The sequence below is a fragment of the Heteronotia binoei genome, chromosome 4 (genome assembly GCF_032191835.1).
Source record: "Heteronotia binoei isolate CCM8104 ecotype False Entrance Well chromosome 4, APGP_CSIRO_Hbin_v1, whole genome shotgun sequence".
In the NCBI taxonomy this organism is placed as follows: Eukaryota; Metazoa; Chordata; class Lepidosauria; order Squamata; family Gekkonidae; genus Heteronotia; species Heteronotia binoei.
The window spans coordinates 158509444-158537385 of NC_083226.1; the positions used below are offsets into that span (position 1 = coordinate 158509444).

The following is a 27942-nucleotide window of genomic DNA, read 5'->3' on the forward strand; positions in this document are numbered from 1 at the left end:
TTAAGTCATGTCAGTCAGGTGGCATCAAGTCACCTAGACTCTGCTGCTAGGCCTAGGTTAGCAAACCTCCAGGTGGAGGCTGAAGATCTCCTTGGATTACAACAGAACTCCAGACAACAGATCTCTCTTCCTCTGGAGAAAATAATTAATTTGGAGTGTGGACTCTGTGGCATTATATTGTCAAGGCCTCTCCCCTCCCCAAACTCTGGCTTCCTTAAACTCCTCCACAAAATCTCCAGAAATTTCCCACCAACCTGGAGCTGGCAACTGTAGTCAGGAGAGGGCCCAGATTCTGCTCAAAGGCCAAAATAGGTCTTGAAAAGGCCTCCCCCCAATCTTTTACTGCAAGACCTAAACTTGTTAGTGTTTTACTGATGGAAACAACAGCTTCTGTTGGTTGCCTAGCTACTACCCAATCCTTGTCTGTCCTGGGTCTGGCAGTGGGTGGGGGCGAGCAGAGTCAGCCAGTAGCATGCAAGTGCACTTGATTTAAGGTTTGATGGCTCGAAGATTGATGGAGCACAGCCTTGCCAATGGGAGACTTGAATTTGGCTTCACCATAGGGGAATTATTATCTATGATGATGATTACCAGAGTTTGAAATCTCTGGAAGGTATTGAGATTTCTGATTGTATTGTTTGGTAAGTATGTTAGAAATAGTTGAATGTAATACTCATTTAGAAGTAGATACCAGTCCCTTAGTTGAATAAAATACAACATTGAAGCCTTTTTTCTACTTGAAAAATATCTTTTTTTTATAAACAAAATTTACTGAATGTTTATCAATACAGCGATGACATGTCCATACATTTTACAAAGACAAGATCGGTCTAATAATGACAACTACAAGGTCTTTCAGTCAATATAGCAGAACAAACAAAATTAGTTCAATATCAAAAATAAATCAGTTTCTTGTAAAATAATTTTTTTTTCTACTTGAAAAATATCTAACCACACGTTGACATCATTTGAACATTAGCTGTTTATCTGTTGCATGGTCTGTTGTGTTCTCTGAATTGCCATGCCAGACTCATTGACAAATTCTGCAGATGTTTAGGAGAATTGTATTTTCTGGAATATTTCAACAGACTTCTTACAGGAGAAAACTGTGATATATTAAATATTGTACCAATATTGGTCTGAAAATGCTCCTTATGGTCTTTGCTTGTTCAGTGAATAACACAGCATGTATGGAAGTGTATATTTTACTTTTTTGTGTGGTCATTTTAACAGACTTACAAGGAACATCTGGAAGGACAGAAACATAAAAAGAAAGAAGCTGCACTGAAAGCATCACAGAATACCACCAGCAACAATTCGTCTGCTCGTGGAACTCAAAACCAGTTGCGCTGTGAACTTTGTGATGTGTCTTGCACTGGAGCTGATGCCTACGCTGCTCATATTCGTGGAGCTAAGCATCAGAAAGTAGGTTTTGTCTCCCCTCTCCTTATGTAAACCGTATTATTCTTGGCAAAGAATATGGGGGGTATACAAATGCAGCAGATAAAATATGCATAGAATAAGAGAGCCAGTTTGGTGTAGTGCATAGACTCTCATCTGAGAGAACTGGGCTTGATTCCTCACTCCTCCACATGCAACTGCTGGAGTGACCCCAGGTCAGTCATAACTCTGTCAGAAGTTGTTCCTCTCAAGAGCAGTTTCTTTCTGAGTTCTCAGCCCCACCTACTTCATAGGGTGTCTGTTGTGGGAAGGGGAAGGAAAAGGAGATTGTAAGCCACTCTGAGACTCCTTTGGGTAGTGAAGGGTGAGATCCTTTGGGTAGTGAAGGGCGAGATCCAAGCTTCTCCTCTTCTAAACTTTTCTAAGATTTTGTATAGAATATCTCGGCTTGGCTTCGCGAACGAAGATTTAAGAAGGGTGCAATAGTCCACGTCTGCTGCAGGCTCGCTGGTGGCTGACAAGACCAATGTGGGACAGGCAGGTCCGGCCACAGTGGCTGCAGGGAAAAGTCTGATTTAGGGTTGGTGCTGTAGCAGTGCGATTCTTCCTCATATATATATAGAATAGAATATATGTATAGAATATATAGTATTGAATATATATATAATGTATAGAATATATGTAGAAACAATTGTGGTAGGAGACTTTTGAGGCATGCGTTTTGGAGAAACGCTTCCTCCTGGCAAGAGTTTCATTAGCTTTTTGTTCAGTAAACTGATGTTTGAATACTACTTAAGCCATTAAAACTACAAGCAACATGATTCTGACACATTTTGGGTTGTTGAAGTTTTTGTGGAGATTTTATTAATAACTAATTTTTGCTAATAGATATTGGTTCTTCTAGGTGGTTAAGCTGCACACTAAGCTTGGAAAACCCATTCCTTCAACTGAACCAAATGTTGTTACCCAGGCGACATCTTCAACATCTGCTTCTGCTTCCAAACCAACAGCAGCCTCTTCAAATATTGTAACTAGCAGCAGTGCTGTGAATTCTTCCATTGCATCTTCTGCAGTGAAAATTCTCACTCCCTCTGCCAATGTCTTGCTTAATGCGACATCCAACAAGTCAACAATAGTTCCAGCGAATGTTGCTGTAAAGAAAATATCGACACCCAAGATTAATTTCGTTGGCAAGTACAGAAGTCATTATTACAGGCCTCACCAAACAATTTACACTTTAAGCCAGTTTATATATCGTTAGAATTATACAGTATCTGGTGTCTCCCTATCTTTACTGTAATTTTGACTACCAGTCACTCTTCATGTTTAGCTTTATTGTTTTACAGTGAAGCCTATTGAAATTTCTCCATCCTGGGCCATCTTAATGCTGACCTTAAGGTTGCCATGTAATGCAACTCAAAAATGTAGTTTGAATGATTCCCCCCCTCAGCAATCATAGATATATGGTGATTTAACCATGTGTTATGTAAATCCAGGGCTTTTTTTTGTAGGAGGAGCACCTTTGCATATTAGACCACACACCCCTATTGTAGCTAATCCTCCAAAAGCTTACAGGGCAGTTATTACTGTAAGCTCTTGGAGGATTGGCTTCATCAGGGGTGTGTGGCATAATATGCAAAGGAGCTCCTGCTACAAAAATAGCTCTGTGTAAATCCTATGTCCAGCTGATGTCTCTCAAGTGTTGAGAAAACCCTGTAGAAATGAATATAGTTTTCAGTTCTGCAGGCCTGATTATAAACTTGTCTGGTGCATCATACCAGTTTTTGGAACTTCTGTATTTTATTTCAGCTGCTAAATATTTCTGATAATCATAGTGTTATTTCTCAAAAATAGTAATGTGCTGTATCTTGCTATTCACATTTGGAAGACGTTGAAGCAGGCTCTGTGGAATGTTAACCAAACAAATCAGAAACCTAGAAGATAGAGCAGCTAAAACATAGAGCAAAATATATCCATTTACAAATTTAAAACATATATATCCATTTACACATTTAAAACAACATTTATAGAATGTAGATAAAACAGACATAGTGGGTGTAACATAAGATCCATTAAGACAGTGCATACAGCAACAAATACGTTACACATATAGTAGCTGCTAGATCAAATGCATTTTGGCCATGAGGGCCTTCTTCAATGAACTAAATAATAACTGCACACACAATAAAAGTATACAATATCTGTTCCAGGCAAGGCAGATAGTGTATGAATCAGTGGAATAGTGCAGCTTCGAATAATAGTTATAAAGTTTTGCTATCAATAAAGCTTGCATATATTCAGCCCACACCCATCAGTGATGATAACTTAATACAACCATTCTGCTCTTGGCTGCTAATATATTCACAGTATTTCTTCAGGAGGTTTTTAAACAGGCTAGATGACCATCTGACAGCAATGAAGATCCTATGAATTTAGGGGGAGGTGTTTGTGAGTTTCCTGAATTGTGCAGGGGTTGGACTAGATGACCCTGGCGGTCCCTTCCAACTCTGTGATTCTAGGTGTCAATTCCTTTGCTGTTTCCTGTTAACCAGACAAAGCCATGAAACTTTCATGGATCAAAAGTGGATACACTGGCTTGAGTCTTTAAACAAAGACTCAAATCTCAGATTTAGAGAGTGTTGTTCCCAAGTGCCTTTTTGTATAACATCCAGGCCCGTAGCAGTGATAAGAAACATTTGTGAATGACAAGTTTAACCTCAAAGTACATAAAGATTAAATTTCACTTTGAATGTTTTATATTAGGTGGCAATAAGCTACAGACTACAGGAAGCAAAGTGGATGAATTAAAAGTAGTGGAAAATGCCAAAACGGCTCCTTCTGTTACTACAGTGCAGACACAAGAAATCAAACCAGATACATCTGCTGAACCTGTAACACCTACATCTCTTGCTGCTTTGCAAAGTGATGTCCAACCAGTGGGTCATGACTATGTGGAAGAGGTATTAATATGAAATATACATGTACATTATAAAATCCAGTTGTATAAGTCTATGAAGTCATTGCTCCCCCAGCGCCCTACCGTCAAGGTACTCAAGCTGTGTTGAAAGCTTCCAGTCTACACGATGTTGTGTGGTTTGTTGTACTGATTATTGCTCTCGAATCTGATTGAAATATCTGTGGTTATGATGTTTTTGAAGTGATTCGTTTTAGTGTTTTAATGTTGTAAGATGCCTTGAGCCTGCTTGCGAGATAGGGCGGGGTATAAATTAAAAAATTAATTTAAATTAAAACAGCACACACTGTGCTAAATTTATTCTTGTAGCATGGAAAAACAACATCAAGGCAATCAGCATACTAGTAACCACTATACCTTTTCTGCCTGTGCACGAGAAAAGTACCTTAAAACGTTCTGTTAACTATTTGTGGTATCTGAATTTGTAGACTGGGAATGGTGAACCAGTTACATTGTCCTGCTGATATGCCTTTGTCTCTTGAGCCTTACATTGTGTCTCTGCCCTTGTGATTCTCCCAGCAAAAAAATAGAAGGATCTTTCAAAGCTATGTCAAGAGCAGCAGCTCCAGTGTAACAGACAGTGGGGGTATACAGTAAGACTGTAACAGTGGAAAGTTGTAGAGCTCTGGGCAAATCTAGTGTTGTGACACTGTTTCTGAAATTGTTACCAATGGATGTGCTGGAGTTGTACTGTGAGTGCTGGTTGGCATTTAGTGATAAGAAAAGTGAACATTTTGTAGCCTGTTGTTCAAGGAGAGTTCCTGCCTTTCTGAATTAATCTATTACTACGCCTCCACTGTCTGAGAGAGGGGATATATAAAGGATAGGGGAATAAAAAGGGATGGTCAGAGAGCTATAAATATTTCAGTGTTTTATTTCTATTTATTTATTTCTCGCATTTATATCCCGCCCTCCCCGCCTAAGCAGGTTCAGGGCGGCTTTGATTTGTGTACTGTTCAGTAGTGGTTCAACCACAGTTCTGCATGGTTTACAAAGAATACTTTGTCCCCAAGTTAAAAATTACCAACAATATTTATTAAATCACGTTTTTAAAGATCACAATGTTACAAACAGACAAGAAGTTAAACTCCCCCCCCCCTTTTAAAAGTAAAGTAAAAGCCCTTAAATAAAATGTTTCCTGCAAGTCAGCAAGGATCAAAACATGTAAAGTAACTTGGTCTGATGCAGAGGTTGTAGATCTGCCTCAACCTTAGTTTCCAAAAGCCAATGATTATAAACCCTCTGGAGAGTAACCGTAGCTGGTTCATCCAGCTCTTTTGTTGCCAGTATTATTATTCAAATCTTTTTGGGATTTGAAAAAGAATTAATTTAAATGATTATGCAAATAAAGGAGCAAGTTGTCTCAGTATTCTGAAATTATGTTCTGTTTATCGCTAAGGTGCGGAATGACGAAGGGAAGGTGATTCGTTTCCACTGCAAGCTTTGTGAATGCAGCTTTAATGATCCTAATGCCAAGGAGATGCACTTAAAAGGAAGACGACACAGACTCCAGTATAAGGTGAATGAACATTGAAGAAAGGACCACGAGGTCCTTCTTGTAATTTCTGGTCTTGGCTGGCTTGAGCTTTTGCTGATACTCAGTCTGCTTTAATGTTGAGCCCTGACCATATTGGTATTGTATATTCTACAAAGCCCTGCAAAAAGAAAAACCGGAAAAAAACAGTTGTACATTGTAAATGTTTACAGATTAATAACTACAGATTGATTAGAGAGGCAAATTCATAACAAAAGTACAGAATGGCTGAATGTCTTACACGCATAAAATTGAGATCTTACCTGACTGTTTTTAAAGGCATGTTACTAACCTTCATGTAACTAGTGATTATGGAAACAATTGCACAGATAGGAGAGATCAGAACATTGGTTTAAAAATGACTAACCTGGATAGGGTGTTCAAAAATGGGATACCTGCATATAATTGCTGTTCCTGATCCCTCCTTTTTTTGTTATCACTACCACTCTGGCCATCCAGCCATAAGTCTGCTGCTCTTTTCTTTTCCATTGAGGAAGAGAAGATATGTGGAGAGAAAGGTAAGGTGGGAGGGAGCCCTCTCTTATCTTCTGATGTTAGGTTTGCATAGCAGGGATGAGAAGAGGTGACCTCCTCTCATTTGCCAAACCGGTTCCAAGCAATTTTTCTTCTTTTTGCTCAGTGAATTTTCAAAACTTTAAAAACACAAAGCTTCTTAAGTAGATGTCTAAGTTATATTTTTATTCCATAAATGCACTGTACAGTCTACATTTAAGGATTAGGGTCTATATTCTCTCTGTTTTTATGCATTTCCATTAAAATTGTAACATAAAACTATTAAGAACAATAAGGCTGTGATGATCTTACAATATCAGCTCCTAGCTGTGGAGCTATAATTAGCATGTGGAGCTATAAAAGCAGTGCAGAGCACTGCATGAGACAGTAGTGGTTTCTTAGTGCCTTGTTTCCCACTGGTTTCTCTATTAGTAGCTCTTTGTGAAATTTAATATGAAGAATTATGTCAGTTCTAATGTGTCTTCCTTGGTGATGTAAAATTGGCTCTCTGTATAGACAGTAAGTCTGATGGGAAGGTTAAATCCTTTTGTTTGAAACAGAAAAAAGTAAACCCTGACTTGCAAGTAGAAGTAAAGCCTAGTATCCGGGCAAGGAAGATACAAGAAGAAAAGATGAGAAAACAGATGCAAAAAGAAGAATATTGGAGAAGGCGTGAAGAAGAGGAGCGATGGAGGCTGGAAATAAGGTAATACATAATAAGGCTCAAATACGTTGTGCTGTAGGGAATATTATATGTATTCATACCATGGAAATTAGATTTCTGTAATGGCTTACGTTGAAGTACTTGAATTAATTTTGGATTTACCACGTTGATGACAGACAATAATAATTATAAATTCAGATGGGTAGCTGTGTTGGTCTGAAGCAACAGGAACAGAGCAACTGAGAGCCAATTTGATGTAGTGGTTAGGAGCATGGACTCTAATCTAGGAGAACTGGGTTTGATTCTGAACTCCTGCACGTGCAGCTGCTGGTGTGACCTCTGGTCAGTCACAAGTTCTCTCAGAGCTGTTCTTGAAAGAGCTCTCCCAGCCCTACCTACCAGGGTGTCTGTTGTGGGAAGGGGAAGAGAGAGGAAATAGTAAGCTGCTCTGAGACTCCGAGTAAAGGGTGGGGTATAAATCTAAGCTCTTATTCAACAAAGTTCAAGTCCAGTGGCACCTTTAAGACCCAACAAAATTTTATTGAAGGTATAAGCTTTCGTGTGCATGCACATCTCTTCAGATACATAAACAATTCACTTCTTTGAAGACAACAAAATATGTTTTTTGGGTGCAGACCTGTTCCTACAGTGTTTAGTGGTAAAACTTCCATCTGTTTCAGTAGAGAAGGATTGCAATTGTGGTAGTATTTTGTTTCCATTTATTATTTATTTATTAAATTCAACTTTTAAGCCACCCTCCTCCCCAAAACAGGGCTTAGAGTGGTATGCAACAGCAGCAAATTTACAATCCTACAAGAAAATAAAAATTCCCATAATTAGTTAGTACATGAAAATACAATTTACCGCAGCCTCAGCTGGGGTCTGATGGCAATAGATTCCTAGAAGTATCATTGCCTCATAGAGAAAGGGAGTGGGGGAAGGAAGAGGAGTGCCAGACTAGATGGAGGACTGTCGCTGTCCTCAACCAAATGCCTGGTAGAACATCTCTGCTTTACATGCCCTGTGAAACAGCAACAGGGCACAGATGTTATTTGGCAGAGAGTCCCACCAGGTAGGGGCCAGAGCAGAAAAGGCCCTGGCCCTAACTGACAGCCAGATAGCTCTCGGACTAGTGACCAACAGGAAGTTATCACCTTAGCGTAAAGCTGTTCTGGGGGTATACCAGGAGAGGCAGTCCCAAAGGTACATGGGTCCCAGGCCATAAAGGGCTTTGAAGATTAACACCATTTTGTAGTTTCTTTGTATTAACATTGGCAGAACCTGAAGTATTGAATGCAGTGTAAGTGAAAGTGTAACAACTGAAATGTGATTTCATTTATGTACTTCAGACGCTATGAGGAAGACATGTACTGGAGGAGGATGGAAGAAGAACAGCATCACTGGGATGACCGGCGCAGGATACCTGATGGGGGGTATCCTCATGGCCCCCCAGGCCCCCTTGGGCTACTTGGTGTTAGACCAGGGATGCCACCACAGCCCCAGGGACCAGCAGTGAGTAACATGAGATGCATTTTTTATTTTTTTAAATTTAATCCAGGGGTGGCCAAACTGTGGCTCAGGAGCCACATGCAGCTCTTTCACACAAGCGGTTGTGTGGCTCTTGAAGCCCCCAGTGCCCCATCAGCCGGCTTGGAAAAGGAATTTCTCTTTAAATCACATCTCCAAGCCAAGCTAGCCAGCGGCTTAGAGAATGCATTTAAAGTTAAATTTAATATTTTTCCACCTTTCCCTCCCTCCCTCCTTCCTTCCTTTCTTCCTTCCTTGTCTTTCAGCTCTCAAACATCTGACATTCATGTCTTGTGGCTCTCAAACATCTGACATTTATTCTACATGGCTCTTACATTAAGCAAGTTTGGCCACCCCGGATTTTGTCCTTTCTGTGTCCCCCTTTTTTCCCTACTCAACCTAATTTTACAGTTCCCCCCCCCCAACAATTTTAACAAAATATAACATAGATGTGTCTAGTTGACACTGACTTTCTTTACACTTAAGAAAGTCTGGCCTTAAGTGTGAAGTGCTGCTGTATAAAATATACAGCTTAGTTTTGAAAATGCAAGAGTTGTGCAGATTTTGTACGCAGGAAGCCTGAAATTATGTCTTCATGGCAAGGGAATTTCTAAGGTTGTGCTTGTCCTGTATTCACTTGGAGGTTCTGCCAGAAAAGTATTAAGGTTTTTTAGAGGAAGCAGCTGTATCCTGGCATCTTGATGACAAACTGGATTCATTGCCCTTTGCATAATCTTTGACCTCATCTCTGCTATGCATACATGATTCCTTAATGGTGTCACCTATTCTGGGCTTAATGCAATATCTGCAGTCTTTCATATATCCTAAACTTTCCTGTGCTGGAGCTCCTGCCCTTTCTTGATTAGTTGTGGTGGTCTATAGTACTGATTAAGGGTCTCCATTTGCACAGCATGATTGTGTCACTTCACATAGTTATTGTGGTGGGTAGCCGGGGCCTGTTTGGCCTCTCTGTAGCACTGAAGTGCATGTCAGTAATGAATGTCTATTTAAAGAAGAAACTTCGTAGCATGTTCCCTTGAATAGGATACTGGATGCTTCTCGCTAGTCAGAGACTAATGATGTCCTTGTTTTCTTGAGATGCAGATCTGAATCCCCATTTGTGCCAAGGAAGCTCACTGGGTGACCTTGGGGCAGTTGCACTGTCTCAGTCACCTCACTAGGTTGTTGTGAGGATAAAATAGAGGAGAGGAGAATGATGATGTAAGCCTCTTTGAGTGTCCATTGGGGAGAAAGCCATGATATAAATGAATTAAATAAATGAATAAGTCATAGCACGTCTCGTTCCCACAGAATTTAGGGGCTTGATGAGATTTTTCTCTCCTGTAGTAGCTATTGTAAGTAATCCTGTCAACTGAATTCTGCTTGCTCATACATTTCAGCTTGTAACAGGGGCCCAGACCTGAACCTGAGCCAAAGTATAGGCTAGACTGCCCAGTTCAGCATTTGCAAGCCAAGGTTTGAGGAAGGCGCCTTCCCCCGAACACTCACTGAACTTTTCTGATAAGTTCATCTTGCTGTTCGGCATGCCACTTCCAGGGCCTGATACCACCCAAACCAGTTCAGGTTTTTTGTTTGAGGGTTCGGTTCAGAGTTTGGTCTGGGGCTGCCCACTTTACAACCTCCAGATCAAATCGGGCTTTTCTGGTCTGTGCCCATCCTTTTGGCCTTGCTTTGAACTTCTGCTGAGGTATGCCATTATGGAGAATTGTAATTAATAGCACAGCCCTGAAGTGCTACATTAACGAATGAAGGAAGGGGGAAAAATTCCATTGACTGCACTAGAAAGGCTTTCTTCTCTGGGACTGATGCATTTTCCATCCTATTTCATCTAATGTGATCTAAGTAGCAGATGTGCGCAGGAAGTTAATAGATTTGTTGAACAGAAAAACCCTGATGCCCTATGAATGGTCCTTGTTCCCATGTGATCTAGGACTGATCTTTAGGTTGGACAGTAAAGTTGTCCCAACCTCCTAAAGAATTTACAGACATGCTGCAGACAAACAATATGTTAACCTGTCCTTGCCTTCATGAGTATGATTTGAGAACTCTTAATATGTATCTATAGAAAAAGCTGAGGTTGAAATTTACAGACAGTTGCAAGGAACAGTAAATGTTTAAAATACAAGATGCAGGGGAGGGAACATAATTTGAGAATGCTCTTTCTCTGTGTTAGCCTCTTCGCCGGCCAGATTCATCAGATGACCGTTATGTGATGACCAAACATGCAGCTATTTATCCAACGGAGGAGGAACTCCAAGCGGTTCAAAAAATAGTGTCTATCACCGAGCGTGCACTAAAACTGGTGTCTGATAGTATGACTGACAATGACAAAGCCAAAGGAGATGATAAAAAAGAAGGCACTAAAGACAGGCATGTTTTTATACTGTTGCATCTTATTTATTTTGCATTGAGATCTGTTACCAGCATTTATTTGGAGAGGGAAAAAGATAAAATGGAATTGTGATTTATCCCATATTTTGCCTTTCTGTTGAATTTTCTGATACATTGGTTAAGGCTTTTTGCTCAGAAAAAAATGAAAAAGAAGTGAAAATAAACTAATCCAACCAAGCAAAAACCTCCAGATGAAGTTTAGCGTACTAGTAAGGGGCCAAAAATTAAAAACAGCAATAGTTAAAAAAAAAGGTACATGTGTTTACTGCAGAAACATATAAAAACCTTGTAGGGGCCCCAATGAAGCCTCATAAAATCATCAAAATGACAAATGCACAGAAAGGAACTATATATGACCTGATGCATTTCAACCTGCAGAGGCCTTCAGAGGTCAAATAGTACAAATCACAACAAAGTCCTATTAAACGTGTAAGGCAATACACACTTGATATAGGACCCAAAATGGAATATTCCAATCTGTGCATTTGTCACTTTGATGATTTTATGAGGCTTTATTTTGGTTCCTACAAGATTTTAATATGTTTTTGTAAGAAACGTGTACTGTTGTTTGTAACTATTGTTGTTTTTAACTTTTAGCCCTTTATTAGTACTCTAAACTTCCTTTGGAGGTTTTGTGCCCAGAAAGCCAGAAATCTTAGAATTTTGTGCACACTGATAGCACTCTTTAGCAGTATTCCCTCCAAGGTGAGTTTGCGTGAGTTAGCTCACAGATTTTTAGCCTTCAGCTCTCATATTTTTGTCTTAGCTCAGGAAAAATGGCCCCAGAATACAATAATTTATGCAGTAGCTCACAACTTTAATGCCAGTAGCTCACAAAGTAGGATTTTTGCTCACAGGATTCTGCAGCTTAAATGGAACATTGCTCTTTAGCAGCATCACTTAGAGAACAGTCCAGAAGGGATCCTTAATGCTTGTCAACAGAAGGTTTTTTGATGCACAAGCATTACCCAGCAGTAACCATGATCTAGAGTCATTTAGCAGCTTCCCTTTTGGATTGCTGAGTAGATCTTTCAGGAGTGCTGCAGATCCCCACAGACTGTAAACAGCTTATCCTTTGTTTGTGGCCTTACTCACTTCTGGCAGTGGAGTAGGGCTTTGAGGGCCTCCTGATGCCAGAAGCACATGTTCATTTGCTGAACCAGCCACAGTTATACATTCATATGATGATTGGCTCTTTTTTCCAAATCCCTTATATTCTGTCTTAGTTTCCTGGGTGCAGATGTGCAGAGGAAGGTAATACACCTAATTCTGCATGGCACTCTTTTTCTTAGAGAAGCAGAGTTAGTTTTGAGCAGTGCTGATTTAAAATATTAAAACTTACAATGAAAGCTTTGTTTTTTTCACAGAGCTTTGAAAGGAGTCTTACGAGTGGGAGTGTTGGCAAAGGGCTTGCTTCTCCGAGGAGACCGGAATGTCAATCTTGTCTTGCTGTGCGCTGAGAAGCCATCTAAGGCGTTGCTGAGTAGTATTGCCGAAAGTCTTCCCAAGCAACTTGCTGTATGTATAGGCTTGAAATGGTTTGTACTTTCCTAACAATTAGAATTTGGTTCTGCCAGTCAAATTTTCTGATTGAACCAAATTATAAAGTTTGAACCAAATTATAAACTACTTTCTAAATACTTTATATGAATATTGTGCTGCATGAAAAAAATTATCTCCTAGACCCCCTCTGCCATGTTTATATATTTCGGATCCACCAATTGCATAGAGAAATTATGATGGAAATCCATACATTAGGAATGCAACACAAGTAACTGTATTCTCTTGTAGCAAAACAACAACAAAGAATGACAAATTTATTGTGGCTTAAACTTCATATGCATGAAGTGATCTAGACAGTTGGCAGATCTGTGTGTATATGCAGAGGCCAAAAGAGCTATTGTACAAGAAGTGACCAAAATACAAGAAAACAGGTTTCTCAATCCATGCAGAGTTCAGTGGAAGTACAAGTGCCCCACTTGTGATTATGCCAGAGGACATAATGTATGATGTCACTCCCTATAATTTGCGTTAATGACTAGCCCCTTTCCCCTTTTCTGTGAAAAAGTGTAGATGCTTTGTATTTTTCCTTTACTTAGGTAATAAGCCCTGAGAAATATGAAATAAAATGTGCATTACAAGAAGCAGCAATCATTTTGAATTCATGTGTGGAACCGAAAATGCAAGTGACCATCACGCTGACATCACCTGTGATCCGGGAAGAAAACATGAGGGATGGAGGTTGGAAATTGCTAGAAGATGCTTGGTTTTAATTGCCTTAAGAATGTTTTCTGTTCTAGATGGCATAAAGTCCTGGAAGGCAACATGCTGGCATGTGGTACACATTTAATGGCAATCTAGTTATCAACCTGTCTTGCTAGAGTGTTTTCTCCCCAAAACTTTAGTTTTTAACATAATGCATTTTAGACTTGTTCACTGCAGCCAACAACCTCAAATTTCTGGAAAAGGTAGTAATTTTTCTTAATGTACAGAACTTCATTTCTTCAGAAAAGGAAATCTTTCATAGCGAGTACTTTCAAGTTGATCATCAGGAAAAGTTTCCTGCTTATGGGAGAAATTTCATCAGGAAACCTTATTATATATTTTTGAAATAAGATCTGTTTTTGCTATTTCTTGTGTGGCTTTGCTGCCACATAATCTATAATTGTACAGTTGATTTATAAGTTCAAATTGATTTGGCGTTGCTTGCAACAAGATATGTTTTTCTAGTTTTTTTGAGGTTGTCTTTTGGTTGGTTTGGAATATGACACGTGCAGCTCCTGGAACTGAGATTGGAGTTTATAACCGAACAGTTGACGTGTGCAGTGTTTTTAGTCAGGAGAGATACTGAAGTCATTCCGTTAAAGCAGAAGTTGGATTTTTAACCCAGTGTGTAATTCTGCAGTGTGTGATTCTACTGGTGCCAGCAGTGTTGCTTTAAGGCCTCTTCTGTAACTCTTTGAAAGCTACAAATGTTTTTAAGCCAGCGAGCATGATATTTTAATGTCCGCAATATGTTGGCTCTGTTTTATGGGTCAGATAAAATGAACTTTGTTTTCTTTCCTCTTGTGTTTGCAAAAAAAAATATTTTGGCAGACATGGTGCTACTGCTGACCAGGAATCTATAAGCATAGAATTGAAGGCTATATTTTTTTAATAATATAGGTTGGGGAGAGAGTGTGTGTGTGTATGTGTCAGTGGGGGTTATGCATGTGTATAGCTATGGAATTCTAAATAATTCTCAGCATTATCCTTTCAGTATTTAAGCAATTTCTTAAATTGCCTTTAAAAGTATAATTATCCTAGAAACAAGCTTTGCGTGAAACAAAAAAACCTCTTGAAGAGAATGGAACTTGAAGCTTAATAGCCATATGCTTTTTCTCCCTGGTATCTAATATTTGGTGTGTACTGAACGCTTTGAGTGTATATATTGCTGTCAGCTTTTAAAATCCTGAAGTAGCTGAAATGCCTTTGTTTATTGCAATTAGTTCTTTTTGTTTGTTCAGCTTTACCAAGAGACAGAGCGCCAAAAAAAAAAAAATCACATACTTGGGTGCAAAAAGAAGCATTTCGAATTTGTGATTTTCTGTCTAATTTTAATTTTGAATATGTAATATATTTTGTCAGTGAAGAAGAATCAGTAACTGTTGTCAACAGTGGAGTGTTTTGAACTCTAGAAAAATTGGTCCTTTGCCTTCTAAAGAAAACAAAGCTCTGTTCTTTTGTCTGACCCAAACCTGAATTAGCACTGCCATTCTAAGTTTGATTCACTTGCTAAGTATTACCTTAAGGGAACCAAAGCTTTTTATTTTGAATAATTTCTTCAAGACACTGAGCAGCTTAAAATGAATATGCAAAAAAGTTTACCTCTGAAATGCTTAAGTAACGATATTTTAACTGTATTTCCAGTAAATAAGGCTATAAACATGGTTGCTTTATTTGCTGCAGAACCAGTGGTATATTCTTTACTGCAGCTCTGAATGCTCGGTGTCTTAACACGGTTGAAGGACTCTAGCTAGCTCTGGGAGCTGAATTCAGGTGGCAAGGAAGGCTTTGCTGGAAGAACTCAATTTTAAGGAAATGTATTTTCCTTTGCCAATAGAGTTGAATGACATCTTAATTATATGTAACCTTAATTCAAACTGAAGGGGGGAATAGTAAACACAAAACTGTCAACTGGGCAGGAATTTTACTTTCCAGTTTTGTGCATTTAACAGTAAATCTCGCTGAACTGACTCCAGTTACAGTAGTAGTAAAGATGCTCTAACCTGTGCTGTGGAATGTGTTTTCTTCAGCAGATTGTATCTGTGTGTATTTTTTTTTATCCATAGCTTATTAGCCCCGGTCCAAAGCCTTCTAGCAGAGACAATTGATCGTGTCAGGGATGGCTGCCAAGACATTGGAAGGATTTTTGACCAAGGTTTTTCTAAAGCTCAGTGTCACACGTGCCATATTTAAACAAAGAGGGGGTTTGGTTGCATAGTCCTAGCATTAACTGTTACTTTTTGTGTTTTGTCTTTTTTTCTTGTCTTTGTCTCTCTCTCTCTCTAGAATTAAGCAGTGTTCACACTAGCTTTGAAATAGTTGACTGGGTAGTATCTGCACTTTGAAAGAGAATGGCATACCTGTTAACTTTTTAATAAGGAAATAGTGTGGACACAGCATGTCTTATTGAAGATTAACCCCTTATTTACAGAATGTAAAAAAAAATGAAACCTGCACTTTAAGGTAAACTGGTTGGTTGAGGTCAATAGGGTGTTGGTCATCTTTTTTTAAAGGACCATTGTTTAAGGGGTTAATCCACTTGGAGTCTTAAGATGCAAAAATCCACATATAGAAGAGTTTCTCTAATGGATATCCAGCCCAGATATATTCCCAATTTCTGTAGCTGCTTTGGCATCTTCTGATAGCTTCAAGCTTGATAAATAATGCATACAGTCCATCTTCCACTGAGGTCAATGGCAAAACCTGCATTTTTTCTAAAGGTTTTCTAGAGGGTTGCACCCATAGTTTTGCTTGATTAATTATATATGGGTCACTCCTGACCATGTTTTCAGCAGCAAGCAGTGCTTTCAAATACAGTGTTCAGTACCATTATTCTTAAAACGATTCAATGCTTCAGTGATTGATTAAAAATAAACTGAAGTCATTACATCTATTTATATGTGTTTTTATAAGAGTAGAAATAGCTTGATGTTAGACATGGGGCGCTTGCTCCTACATGTTAAATAGACAGATTCCCTTCTGTCAGTTAATTACTATGAATTCCTTTTAAATTCATTAATTTTCCAATCATACTGCTTACTTTGGCCTCAGTTGACCCACTCTTCCTTAAACTTCACTCTCCTTTTACTAGATATACTTGTGATCCTACTGTCTCTTTTTGTTTGCTTTTAAATTTCTCAGTGGTATGATTCGTTCTTCTCTGCTTTGTAGGTATAGGCTTTACAAGTTACATTGTAGAAAAATTACATGAATCTCACTAGTAGAATGTCCATATAAGGAAGGGGGAAAGTATTTCTCTAAGAAATCTGATGTAACATTGAAGTGGATTAAATTGGATTATCCTGTGCTGAGACCAACTGTGTCATTGACAGAAGTTCAGGCTTGATGTGTCCTGTCTTCTTTATACTTGGGTGGTTGACCTTCAAGCCTAATAGGTTAAGTTCTTCAGCATGTGTTCTTCTAGTTGGTGTGTTTCATGAGTCTACTGGTATGTTTGCTTACATTAGACTACATTTAAATGTTCTGTCAACTCAGCTGAATAATCCACATAAAACTCACATTTTTCCTCATGGCACATTAACTGTATATTGTAACAACAAATGTATTACTTCAGCAGAAGATTAAAAATTAGCTGGAAATACCCTTTAGCAGTGACAGAATTTTAGAATTATATTGCAGGTGATTAGAGCCAGTTGAAGTAATCAGTTATAGAAATTATATATGTGGCATATTCAGTCACAATTGCTATAGTAGTGATTTATAAAAATCCCCTCCCCCCCATTTGGTTGAAATATGACTTTATCAGATGTGGTGCATAGGTTTTTCTTTCTTTCTTCCTCACTGTTAATTGCTTCTACTCTTCATGGTTTAGGTGTTTCTTTTGTTCACAAGACCTATCTTTTCAGCTTTCTCTTGATATCTTTGTTGATGAAATTGGGATGGATATACATGGCATGATACAATAGGTACCCACAGAGCTCAAGAAATACAGCAAATATTAGAGATATTCTTGGCTTGGAACTCTATTCCATGTTCCACATTCCTTCAGATTCTACAAAACCAAATAAGTTGGATTGTTTCTGTAAATATATACATTTTACCTTGCATTAATGTGAGGTATCCTACTGTATCCAGGGTCTTGAGTGTCTAGGATGAATTTTGGCCCATTAACTAGGACTAAGTCTAAGGTAGCATGTGACCATTTTAAGTTGTCCCAACAAACACAGGGCACAATCCATCCAGAAGTTTTTCTGCACAAGTTTTGTTAAAATGAATGGTATACTGAATACAAGTACCACAGTTCATTTCAATGCAGCTTGTGCAGGAGAACTTCATGACAGATTTTGCTCACAGTTTGTTGTAACTTTTGCTTCATTCAAGTGGATTTTTGTGTTCCTTCTGTCTTGTGTTTCCTGTGCTGGTGCACTGTGTCCAACCATTCTTCCTTCAACATTTAATTTTAGGGGGAATTCGTTTTTTTCCAGAGGTTGTCTTAACAAGTACCATACTGCATAATCTGGTGGGCAATTTAAAAATAAGACTGAGAGCTAATCGTTATTATGCTCTTGATTGTCCATTGTACCGGGCTCATCCTTGTCTGGATGGAGAGGCACTACTGAATGCTTAACACATTGGAGACAGGGTTTACGATATAAATGGCGCGTGTGACATGGAAGCTAGTTTAAGGAAGTGTCTTGCTCACCTGGTCAAACACCCATTCCTCACTGCATTTTGCGAATTCAATCCATTTTAGATGTAACCTCGGGTATGGTGAAAGACCCACCGGACGTCTTGGACAGGCAAAAATGCCTTGACGCTCTGGCTGCTCTACGCCACGCTAAGTGGTTCCAGGTTCGGAACATCATTTTACTTTCTTCTTGTAGCCTTATGAGAGAGAGTTGGTCAGTTGGATGTTGAACTATGTGGAAAAAAATCAAGGTTGCCTTTAGTGAATAATTTTAGTAAATAATTTTAAATATATTTAAAATAAAAATGACCAGGAAAAAAATTCTCATTTATCTTGGAAGATCTGTATAGAAGAGCTGCTTTATGCTGCTCTTGCCAATTTGACAACTTTGTTTTTCTGGCCATTGAGATGGCAACTAAAGCTTGACTCATTTGGGGGGGGATCATCTGTTTTGTATTGGTAATATATTCCATAAGGCTGCAGAGTAACTTTGCTTTAAATAACAGAATATGTGTTTAAAGCTTTGTGTGTTAGATTTAAGACTTTTCCCTTTATTTCTATAAATGCATTAAGTGTAGGGAATGAAAGGTGAGAAACTATTTGGTTCAGTGACTTTGTGCTCTGGCAAAGGCACACCAAAGAAACCAAAGAGATTCCCATGGCCTTTCAGTCTCTATACTTGTTAGCTCTTTACTTTTGTATTTCTATCATAGGAAGATTTCATATTTGCTGTTACAGATGAACCATAGGTCAAAGTGTGCAGGAAACCAAGGGATGTTAGTCTCCTACAACCTGTGCACCTTGACTTGTTAAGTTACTAACTAACCTTTGCATAAAATGCTTCTGTAAATGGCAGCTCTGGAATGTATTCAGGTGGCTTGTTTCTTTTCTGTGTTTGAGCTTCCATTGAACAGTGGCGTTTTAGCTTTCTTCAAGGCCTCTTTTCTATTCATGCTGGGATTAATTGACTTGATTTTGTGTTGCTCTCAAGGCTAGAGCTAATGGTCTGCAGTCGTGTGTCATTATCATACGTATTCTCCGTGACCTCTGTCAGCGAGTTCCCACTTGGTCTGACTTTCCAAGCTGGGTAAGTAATTTTAGAACCACAAATGTGTTTCCAGTGAAGTGTCACATTTCTGATAGAGTTTTTCTCCATGTTCAGCATGTCTTAGCTTAATTTCTCTTAAGTCTTGGATTTGCTTGCTTCTGAACAACACACAACATTTTAAGAAGTTTTCCTCTGGAGGACGGTGATATAATAACAGGAGTGAGTAGATGGGTATGCATGTGTTTGATTTTCTACCAAATTACTTCAGAGATTATTTAATTCTCCAGTGTGGTGTATTGGGTAAGAGCTGCTGACTCTAATGTGGAGAACTGGGTTTGATTCCCCACTTTTTGCTGGGTGACCTTTGGACAGTCACAGTTCTCTACAGAAGTCTCTCAGCCTCACCTACCTCACAAGGTGCCTGTTATGGAGAGGAAGGGAAGGAAATTGTAAGCCACTTTGAGACACCTTGGAGTAGAGAAATGGGGTATAAAAACCCAACTCTTCTTTTTCTTCTTCTTTTCTTTCTCAGGATTATGCATAAAATGTCTTGGAATTACTTTGCAGCCTACTTAAGCATCTGCATGCCTGCCTTTTAAAGTGCTACTTGGGTGTTATTAATGACAGTTTAGATTTAAGGAGAGACCCATGAACTCCTACAAGAAAGTCTCCATCTTCCACTGGTTTTCCTGTTTATTGTTTATCAGGGCAGCTCAACATTTGTTGCTATCCTCCCAAGTCTTGGAGCGTGGCAGGAGTGGGTAGCTCATGCACAGCTCTTCCCAAGTCTTACCAGTACAGGCTCCGAGCCCATCTTAGAGCCTAGCATAGATAGGAATGGGTGGAGGGAGGCTTGTGCACCTTTGCAGCCTTTTTAGGACCCAGATGGCAGCAGTGCAGATCCACAAGCCACAACAGTTACCTTCTCGCACTCCATGCTGGTTTCCCCTGCTAATTTTTCATTCAGAACCATTGTGTGGGTGTGGCTTTTCAGGGAGTGAAAACAGCAACAGGACAGGAAATTACCAGAAAGCCTTCTTGCAAAGATAGAATTCTGTCTGTAGCTCTTTACACACCATGCTGGCTCGTTGACTGCATTATTTTCACCGTAATTTTGACTTCAGACTTTACAGTCTAAGTCCCCAAGTATGGAGAAAAGCTGGGTAAAATATGACCATGTGACTGCCCTGAGCCCACTTGCGGGGAGGGCGGGATATACAGTGAAGGAAATAAATAAATAAATATTTATATTTAAATAAATATAAAAAATTAATATATGGTCCTGTTATACTGTTCAGAACTGACTGGAGAATGTTGAGGAAAGGCTGCTTGCTTCGAGGTCTGTAAAAGAGCCTTTAAACTATGTAATTTTAGTTACTCTCAGTAATGCTCTGCAGTGTATGTAGCACATGAAGCTGCCTTATACTGAATTGTCAAGTCCATCAATGCCAGTATTGTCTACTCTGACTGGCAGTGGGTCTCCAGGATCTCAGGTTGAGGTCTTTCACATCACACTCTACCTGATCCTTTTTTAACTGGAGATGCTAGGAATTGAACCATCTATATGCCAAGCAGATGCTTTGCCACTGAGCCATGGCTCCTTCCTACAGCATGTTTTCTCTAGAATGTCTCTAGGCCAGTGGCCCCCAACTTTTTTGGCACCAGGAACCCGTTTTGTGGAAGACAATTTTTCCACGGACTGGTGGGGGTGCTGGGGTTTTTGCTGCCCCTATGCCCACACCCTGTCCCTGCCCCCCCCATGCGGGTCTTTAAATGAGGAGTAGGCAAAGGTCTCTGCCTCACTCCGTGGCCCGGTCGCTAACAGGCCATGACCTGTTACTGGTCCGCAGCCCAGGGTTTGGGGACCCCTGCTCTAGGCAATATAGAACTGATGTTATAACCCAAAGCTTGAAAATGCAGAACCAAAAGCAGAAGAGGGGAGAAAAGTCCCAATATAAAAGCAAGAAAGAAACTCCACAGTTAAGACCTCGACAAAGCATAAACAAAAATAATAACCTAACTACACAAATATATTTTATATAATATATTTATATATTTTTTCATGTGATAATTGCTATACACTTTTGGATTTTTGCGCTTAACACAATACACCCCATCAACACTTCTTAAAAATATTCAGAGGCTAAATAATAACAGTGCATTCCAAACTGGAATAGATCTTCCCCTGCCTTTTAGTGGCAGAAACCAAATCTGGAACTAGTCGACAATATTGTAGTTGCCTAGCAATGTCCACAGAGAGCACTCATTTCTTAAAGCTGTGATGCTGCTTCTGTTATTTTGTGGGGTTTTAAACCCTTCCCCTTTAAGATTTCAGATTTTTCTCAGGTTTGCAGAAAGATCTGTCTGGCCTGTTCATGGCTCTATTATCAGATTCAGGTATCCACAGATGGGGCCATGTTGAGTGTTAGCTATTAGATAAACCTAATTATACCCTGTTAAAACTATTGATGAAGGCTCACTAATTTAGGCTGGCCTTCAGAGCCAGCAATTATTTATGGTTGCCATTTGGCTTGTAGGCAGAGTTGTGTCTGCAGCCAGCATGTAGTGAAAGACATTTCCCCTCCAAGGTCTTTGTGATGCACAGTAGGGGAGCTTGTGATCTCCAATTTGATGGACAACTAAGGAGAAAGTGTTCTTTATATTGAAATTTGTGGTTGCTGCTATCTTAGCAGCATTTGTTGGACCCCTGACCTGTGAGCAATTTCACTGTTTCATGGCAGTGTTTCTTTTCAGTTTCTTGTAGCATGAGGTTCTTCAATATTTCTTGTAATAAAGTCCCATTTTCATGCCAGGACTACCTCAGATTCCAACCTCCATTCATTTACTTGGTTCATTTGCAGGTTGACATGTTTTGTGCAATGATAAAGGAAATGCTAGAGTTTGTAATTTGTGTCCTGTTTCATGTGGCCTCTATTGAAATAAAAGTGGCAGTATTCACCATTTATTTTGCTGATTTTCCCCTTCTATTCCAAGGAGTACCGCAGTGCAGAGTGAGTGATTGATTGATTATTATATTAGGCTTATGAATCGCCCAATCCTTGCTATTGCGGGGCTCTGGGTGATATAAAACATGAAAAACCCATTAAAAATTTAAAGTAAATACATAATAATGCTACTACTGCAATCTAAAAGTTCAAGTGGCAAACATAAGAATTTCAGTTCCTCCTAGTTCCGTCTCATGGGTGTTGGGAGGCGGGAAAACAATCTGAGGGGAAGGAAAATCAGGGAGGGTCCCAACTCCCAGCCAGAGTGTAAACCGTCACTGCCCTCAACCAAAGGCCTGGCCGAACATCTCCGTCTTACAGGCCCTATGGAATTGCATAAGATCCCATAGCGCCCTGATTGTGTTTGGCAGAGAGTTCCACCAGGTTGGGGCAGGACTGAAAAAGCCCTGCCCCTGGTCAAGGACAGTCCAGATGTATGCAGGGCCAGGGATTACCAGCAGATTGTTATTCAGGGAGCGTAACACTCTCCTGGGGCATATACTGGGAAAGATGGTACTACAGATATGTCGATCTCTGACCATTCAAGGCCTTAAAAGTCAATACCAAACCCTTGACTTTGTACTTCATTGGAAGCCAGTGCAGCTGGCACAGCACAGGTGGTCTGTGATTCCCATCAGGACTCGTGCTGCCACATTCTGGACCAGCTGGAGCTTCCAGGTCAGTCTCAATGGCAGGCCTGCATAGTGCTAGTTACAGTAGTCTTATCTGGAGATGACCGTTCCATGCATTACTGTAACTAGGTCAGGGTGCGACAGAAAAGGGACCAGTTGTCGAGCCAGTTGACAGGAAAGGGGCCAGTTGACATAGTTGAAAAAATGCTAGCCTGGCTATCTGTGTGACCTGGGCCTCCATATTTAAGGAGGCATTCAGGATTATAACAAAAAGAAAACAATTTCCATAAAAATAACAAATTAATTTGTACTTATAGTTATATGAACCTTAACCATGTGATTGGGCTTTCAGCAGATGCTGATATTTTATTTTATGTTTCAAGTTTTGTTAACTTTACTTCGAGTCCACTGCTTTATGGCTGTATTGGACAACTGTCATGCAGTTCTTTTGTCTGTATACAACTTTTTAGAGAAGTCCTGTATCTCATTTATAACTGGATGTACAAACAAGGGTGTCTTTATTTCTTTTCATTCTGCTTAGGCAATGGAATTATTAGTAGAAAAGGCAATTAGCAGTGCGACTGGACCACAGAGCCCCGGGGATGCACTAAGAAGAGTGTTTGAATGTATATCTTCAGGAATTATCCTTAAAGGTAAATCAAGTTGGGAAGTTGTGTTTGTCTGTAGTAGTAGAAAAGAGGAAAGATTCCAGTAGCACCTTAAAAACTAATAACATTTGTGGCAAAGTATGAGCTTTTTATGACTCAGTCACAAAGGGTCATACCCTGCCACAAATTTTGTTAATCTTTAAGGTGCTACTGAACTCTTGTTCTCTTCTACTACCTTAAAGATAAAGCTGTGCTTCTTGACTACATCTACAACTGGTAGTCTGTTCAACTTTAACGTTTATGTACTTCACAATTCTTTTGTTATTATCTAAGGTAACAAATAATATTCCATCTCTTCATTCCATCCCAGTGTTGTAGAACCTGCTGGACCTGGACAAATAAGCCATGTTTATGAGGCAGAATTTGCCATTTTAGTCTCTACTGTTACTATGTAATTTTAGATTTTATATATTTTAAATGGGTTTTAAATTATTGATTGTTTTTATGATGTAACCCGCCTTGAGCCTGTTCTATGGGAAGGGCAGCCTAAAAATTGAATTGAAATAAATAAATAAAATCTGTTACTTCTGCTTCATTATAAAAATTAAAGTTGATATTTTTCTTGGTTTAGGAGGTCCTGGTCTTCTGGACCCCTGCGAAAAAGATCCTTTTGACACCCTTGCTTTAATGACAGACCAACAGCGAGAAGATATTACTTCAAGTGCACAGGTAATTTAAAATTAATAAAAAGGCTAAATGTAGTTGATAAATGCTATGCAAATAGTGAAAATATACAGTCGTTAGCAATAAAACCCAAGCTAACAAATGAATTAATTGTCTATAAACTGTAGTTTTTGGTATTCTTTCTGGAGTAACAGGAAAATAAATGTTATATGTTTAATCAGTTATCTTTCAACTGAAAAAGGCCCTGAGCAGGTTGAAAAATAAAATACCATTTCTAAGAAAATAATGCTAAATGCATTATGAAAAGCAATGCATACACCAAGTAAATCAATACAGAAAGCAGCAGCTATTGCTATTAGAAGCCAGGAAGCCTTTTGGCTTATCAGGACTCTTCTGATTGTTGACAGGATGTAACAGAGAATGCTATTCTGAGCAGGTCTGCTCAAATTTATTAAATGGGGTTTACTGCCAGGAAGTGTTCTTAAGACAGCACTGAAAGTGACTGGGTGAGTCTCCCTTGTCTGGGAGCTGTGTCACAATGGAAAGGGCCCCTACCCTTTGTCCCAGCTAACTTTAAATCTGAAAAAAGAACAAACAGCAACATCCACCACCACCCTTTTGATAGAAGAGAATGAGAGGAAAATGCATGAGCATCTTTCAGCAAAACTCTCCATAGGAGATCAGTTTGCTTCCTTACTAGGATTTCCAGCTGACCCTGAGGAAAATATACTATCCTCTTAATGGACGCTTAATTTGCCCTCCATGTCATGAAAACTTTGCTTATTTCCACACATTAAACTTCTGTTCGCCTAGGCAGCTGGCAGCCCCTATTCATGACATAACTGACATTTTAAATTTACAGAACATTCACAAATTGAGATGGGCACAAACTGAACCACAAAGCAAAATTCATCTTGATTCACAAACAGAAATTCACAGTGGGTCCACTGTGATGAATTTTTGGAGCAGGTCATGTGAGTCATAGTGGTTTGTGGATGGAGTTGATAGGGGTTTAAAGGGGCTCTGTTCCCCCCAAAACAGCAAAGCAGCAGGGAGGCACAGTTTTTCGGGCTGTCTTCTGAAGTCCCTTTAAAGTTTGAAGGGGCTGCTCAAGACAGCCCGAAACAGCCTAGCAGTCACTGCACAACTGTTTTTTGGGCTTTCTACAAACCCCGTTTAAAGAGACCACATTCCATTTCAGTGGGTTTTGCAGGGCCACGGACCACAAACAAACCTCTTGGTTTGGTTCCGTGGTTCAGCCATGAATCAAACTAAACCACATTTTCCCAGTTTGTGCCCATCCCTGTTCACAAACGACATTATTGTAGCACTTAACTAAAATGGGGCAAAGTTACATACTGACATTTTTTGAAAGTTTTACATACTGTTAAATATAATCTTATTTTCTTGAAGTATTTTACTAAAATTCGTGGAAGTTAATTTCAATACTTGTCTCCCCACCACCTCCACCCGCCTGCTCCTAGTTTGCACTACGACTCCTTGCATTCCGTCAGATACACAAAGTTCTAGGAATGGATCCTTTGCCTCAGATGAACCAGCGTTTCAATATCCACAACAATCGCAAAAGGAGACGGGACAGTGATGGAGTTGATGGATTTGAAGCTGAGGGGAAAAAAGACAAGAAAGACTATGATAACTTTTAGGGTGTTTTTTTTTTCTCCAAATGCAGATTCAGTGTTAATGCAAAAAGTGGTAACTGAGGCCATTTGTTGTTAGATTTTTTTCTTAATGTCTCTTTAAAGCATCCAAAAAGTTAGAAAAATTACTTTTGTGTGGCATTCACACAGTTTTTCAAGGATGTGCAGATTGATGATGGATGAAAAGAGATCACAAATGGAAACTCTATTCTGATTTTTAATTAGGCTAACTCTTATTTCTTAAGTTCTGATATTAATAACTCCTATTTTCTGTTTTTTACGTTAAAGATCCCGACTGTATTTAATACAGCATTTTCTGCTTCAGTTGCTTTGTGTATTTTGCTATTTTATTTAGAATTTTCAGTTATTTTTGATGCTAGCTGTAAGTTGCTATGTAGAAATACATTTCCCCTTTGCTTAATATTTTATAGCAGAACACTTCTTTTGTAAAGTGAAGCCGCAGGATTATTTCTTCTAAATACGAAGCGTTAACACACTCTTATTCTGCTATTTAAGTGCTCTCAATTCAATGTTTCTGCCAATTCCGTGGCATTTGTCTCTTTAGTGATATAATGGTGTAATTAAAGCAGATTTGTGTTACTCTAATCAGGTTTGTTGTTAGTTACGCTTTAGCAGTATAAATGCTAAATGTATACAATATGGACTCGCAGCAATTTTAGCAACTGCATAATTGCATGACTTTGTTTTTAATAGAAGGGCTTTTAAAAAGTATCGTTTTAGTTTCATGCCTAGGTCTTTGTATGATCGACTTCGACATAGCAAGGCCAAAAAATAACTTTCTGAAATTTTGCTTACAATGAAAGTTACTAGGGCATTTTTCCAATTTGAAGAGAGTTGGCTAATGATTTTCACATAGCATTGTCAGTGTTAGCTCTTAATTAAATAAAAGTTTGCCATATCAGTGCCTGTGAGATTACTGCATTAGCTATTCCTGTACTAAATTGTTCAGTGACAAAAGAGATAACTATATTTCTGGCAAACTGAAGGCTATCAGACAAAATCCCAGAAAATTATTTGTGGCCATAGTGTATGCTTATGTCTCTTTCAAACAGCTAAATATTATAGCAGTGGTGTAATTCAGGTTTACATCTGTTTGTTGATGTATGCTCTGGTACACAGGTGTGATTTGTTACAGCACTACAGTGGAATACACAAATAAAAACTAAAACCTGTTAAGTGGTTCACATTCATTGTACAATGGGATCATACATCTCACTCACTGTCTGTACGAAATTATTGCTTACCTGGCCAAATTTGCAGAATCTTACCAGACTCCATTTCTTTGCACATTTTTTATTATTGGTAGTCCTTTGGCTAAATTCATTCTTGCATGTTTTAATTTTCATTAATAGGCACTTAAAGGGGGGGGGGGTACATACAGTGGCCACATAATGGAAATAAAATATCCAGCTGCACAGCCCTGAAGACTTAAGGACACACATTTTCAGAAGAGGGGTAACTATTTCAGCTGGACGGGGCTGCAAGACTCTCTAGAGAGCCACCTTTTCCTCAGGCTTTTGGAAATGCCTACTAGCACACATGCATTGAGAGCAACACTACAATGCCTCCTGTTTGTCTTCACATACATGCTGAGAGAAGCAGCAGGATATAAGGCAAGAACACCCAGTGGACAACATTCAACTACACCCTTGCTGCTCTATAGCTTGGAGGAATATTGGTGGGACTCAGCTACTCTTGGCACAATTTTGTACAAAAAACAGGTGCCCCAAAAAAGGTTCTTGCCACTCTCACTTGCTAAAAAAATAATGATTTCTTTTGAAAGGTGCTTAAGACAGTACAAAAAGTGACATACCAATCATATAAAACTGAAACCCTTTCAGCCTTAAAATGGCCACATGTCACAGTATTGTGGATGCCCCTTTTAAAGCCCAAACTACTGCTTTAAAAAACGCCAGATTTGAACATATATGAACATATGAAGTTCCCTTATACTGAATCAGACTCTGGGTCCATCAAAGTCAGTATTGTCTTCTCAGACTGGCAGCGGCTCTCCAGGGTCTCAAGCTGAGGTTTTCCACATCTATTTGCCTGGACCCTTTTTTGGAGATGCTGGGGATTGAACCTGGGACCTTCTGCTTCCCAAGCAGATGCTCTACCACTGAGCCACCGTCCCTCCCCTAAATTTATTTACATTTATTTATTTCAAGGTGGGAGAAAAACAAGGGGAAGAGAACAGGGAGTTTTGAACAAAACGTTAACAATAAAATACATTGAGTAATCCCAAAGTGAGGGAGAAGCAAGTCCCCTTAGGCGCTAGGCTCTAAATCATGAATTGCGGGAGGGTCAGGATGCTTGGCACGCTCTTGCTATTTACAGGCTCTGAGAAG

The 27942-nt window shown here is 39.2% G+C and overlaps 1 protein-coding gene across 1 annotated transcript in view; it reads left to right on the forward strand.

The window, feature by feature from the left end:
* The window catches only part of ZFR (zinc finger RNA binding protein), a 44421-nt gene extending 17651 nt beyond the window's left edge, over positions 1-26770 (forward strand). Inside the window, exons 7-20 of the mRNA XM_060236098.1 lie at positions 1234-1425; positions 2306-2591; positions 4165-4361; positions 5775-5894; positions 6983-7128; positions 8436-8598; positions 10808-11004; positions 12393-12543; positions 13125-13266; positions 18005-18102; positions 18930-19025; positions 23165-23276; positions 23863-23960; positions 25400-26770. Of these exons, the coding sequence (XP_060092081.1) occupies positions 1234-1425; positions 2306-2591; positions 4165-4361; positions 5775-5894; positions 6983-7128; positions 8436-8598; positions 10808-11004; positions 12393-12543; positions 13125-13266; positions 18005-18102; positions 18930-19025; positions 23165-23276; positions 23863-23960; positions 25400-25579 (2178 nt within the window). The 3' untranslated portion in view covers positions 25580-26770. The remainder of the gene's footprint in view (positions 1-1233; positions 1426-2305; positions 2592-4164; positions 4362-5774; positions 5895-6982; positions 7129-8435; positions 8599-10807; positions 11005-12392; positions 12544-13124; positions 13267-18004; positions 18103-18929; positions 19026-23164; positions 23277-23862; positions 23961-25399) is intronic.
* The last annotated feature ends 1172 nt before the right edge of the window (positions 26771-27942 follow it).